The following is a 599-nucleotide window of genomic DNA, read 5'->3' as shown; positions in this document are numbered from 1 at the left end:
CTCTTCCAAGATCTCAGTAGGAATGGCTTTGGCTGAGCTGTAGGGCTGTACAAGGGCTATGTCGTTTAGCTTTGGCCTGGCTGTGCCATGTATGTTGCTTTGTTTGTGTGGACAAGGTTAAGGCTAAGCATAGGTTTTACCTAGATTTAGCATATGTTCGATAAAAAGAAAGTTCTAATTCACACAGGCCTGTTTGAGATATCCTCAATCTTAAAATATTAGCCAAACAATAAAAAAAAGTTATAGTTCTGTACACACAAACAAACCGAAGTAAAGCCCACTAACTGGAATTTAATCAGCCTCAAATGACGGTCAAGAACGTTACAAATGAAAACAAGAATAAGAATATTAAGAAATTGTGCTTCTGCGGCCCGCCGTGCGATCAGCTGACTGGACGCCATGGAAGACACCTTCTCTCACCCTCTGGTCATGAATCACTCGTAACTTGGAGCTCCTGGCCTGTAATTCTGCCAATAAGTCGCTGATTAACGTGCCGTTAGTTCCCGTTGGCTTTCTTTTAATCTTCAACAGTGCTTCGGCCAAATCATTCCATTTCTGACGGTTTTCTGCTGCGTGGTCCATGGTTGCCGGTCGCTGTG

The 599-nt window shown here is 43.4% G+C and overlaps 1 protein-coding gene across 1 annotated transcript in view; it reads right to left on the bottom strand.

Moving 5' to 3' along the window:
- Nucleotides 1-599, bottom strand: part of LOC119586408 — a 20,822-nt gene extending 20,223 nt beyond the window's left edge. Inside the window, exon 1 of the mRNA XM_037935130.1 lies at nt 421-599. Within this exon, the coding sequence (XP_037791058.1) occupies nt 421-582 (162 nt within the window). The 5' untranslated portion in view covers nt 583-599. The remainder of the gene's footprint in view (nt 1-420) is intronic.

This window comes from Penaeus monodon, chromosome 21, assembly GCF_015228065.2.
Source record: "Penaeus monodon isolate SGIC_2016 chromosome 21, NSTDA_Pmon_1, whole genome shotgun sequence".
Taxonomy (NCBI): Eukaryota; Metazoa; Arthropoda; class Malacostraca; order Decapoda; family Penaeidae; genus Penaeus; species Penaeus monodon.
Note: the sequence above shows the minus strand (reverse complement) of the source record. Positions and strands in the feature narration are given on the sequence as shown.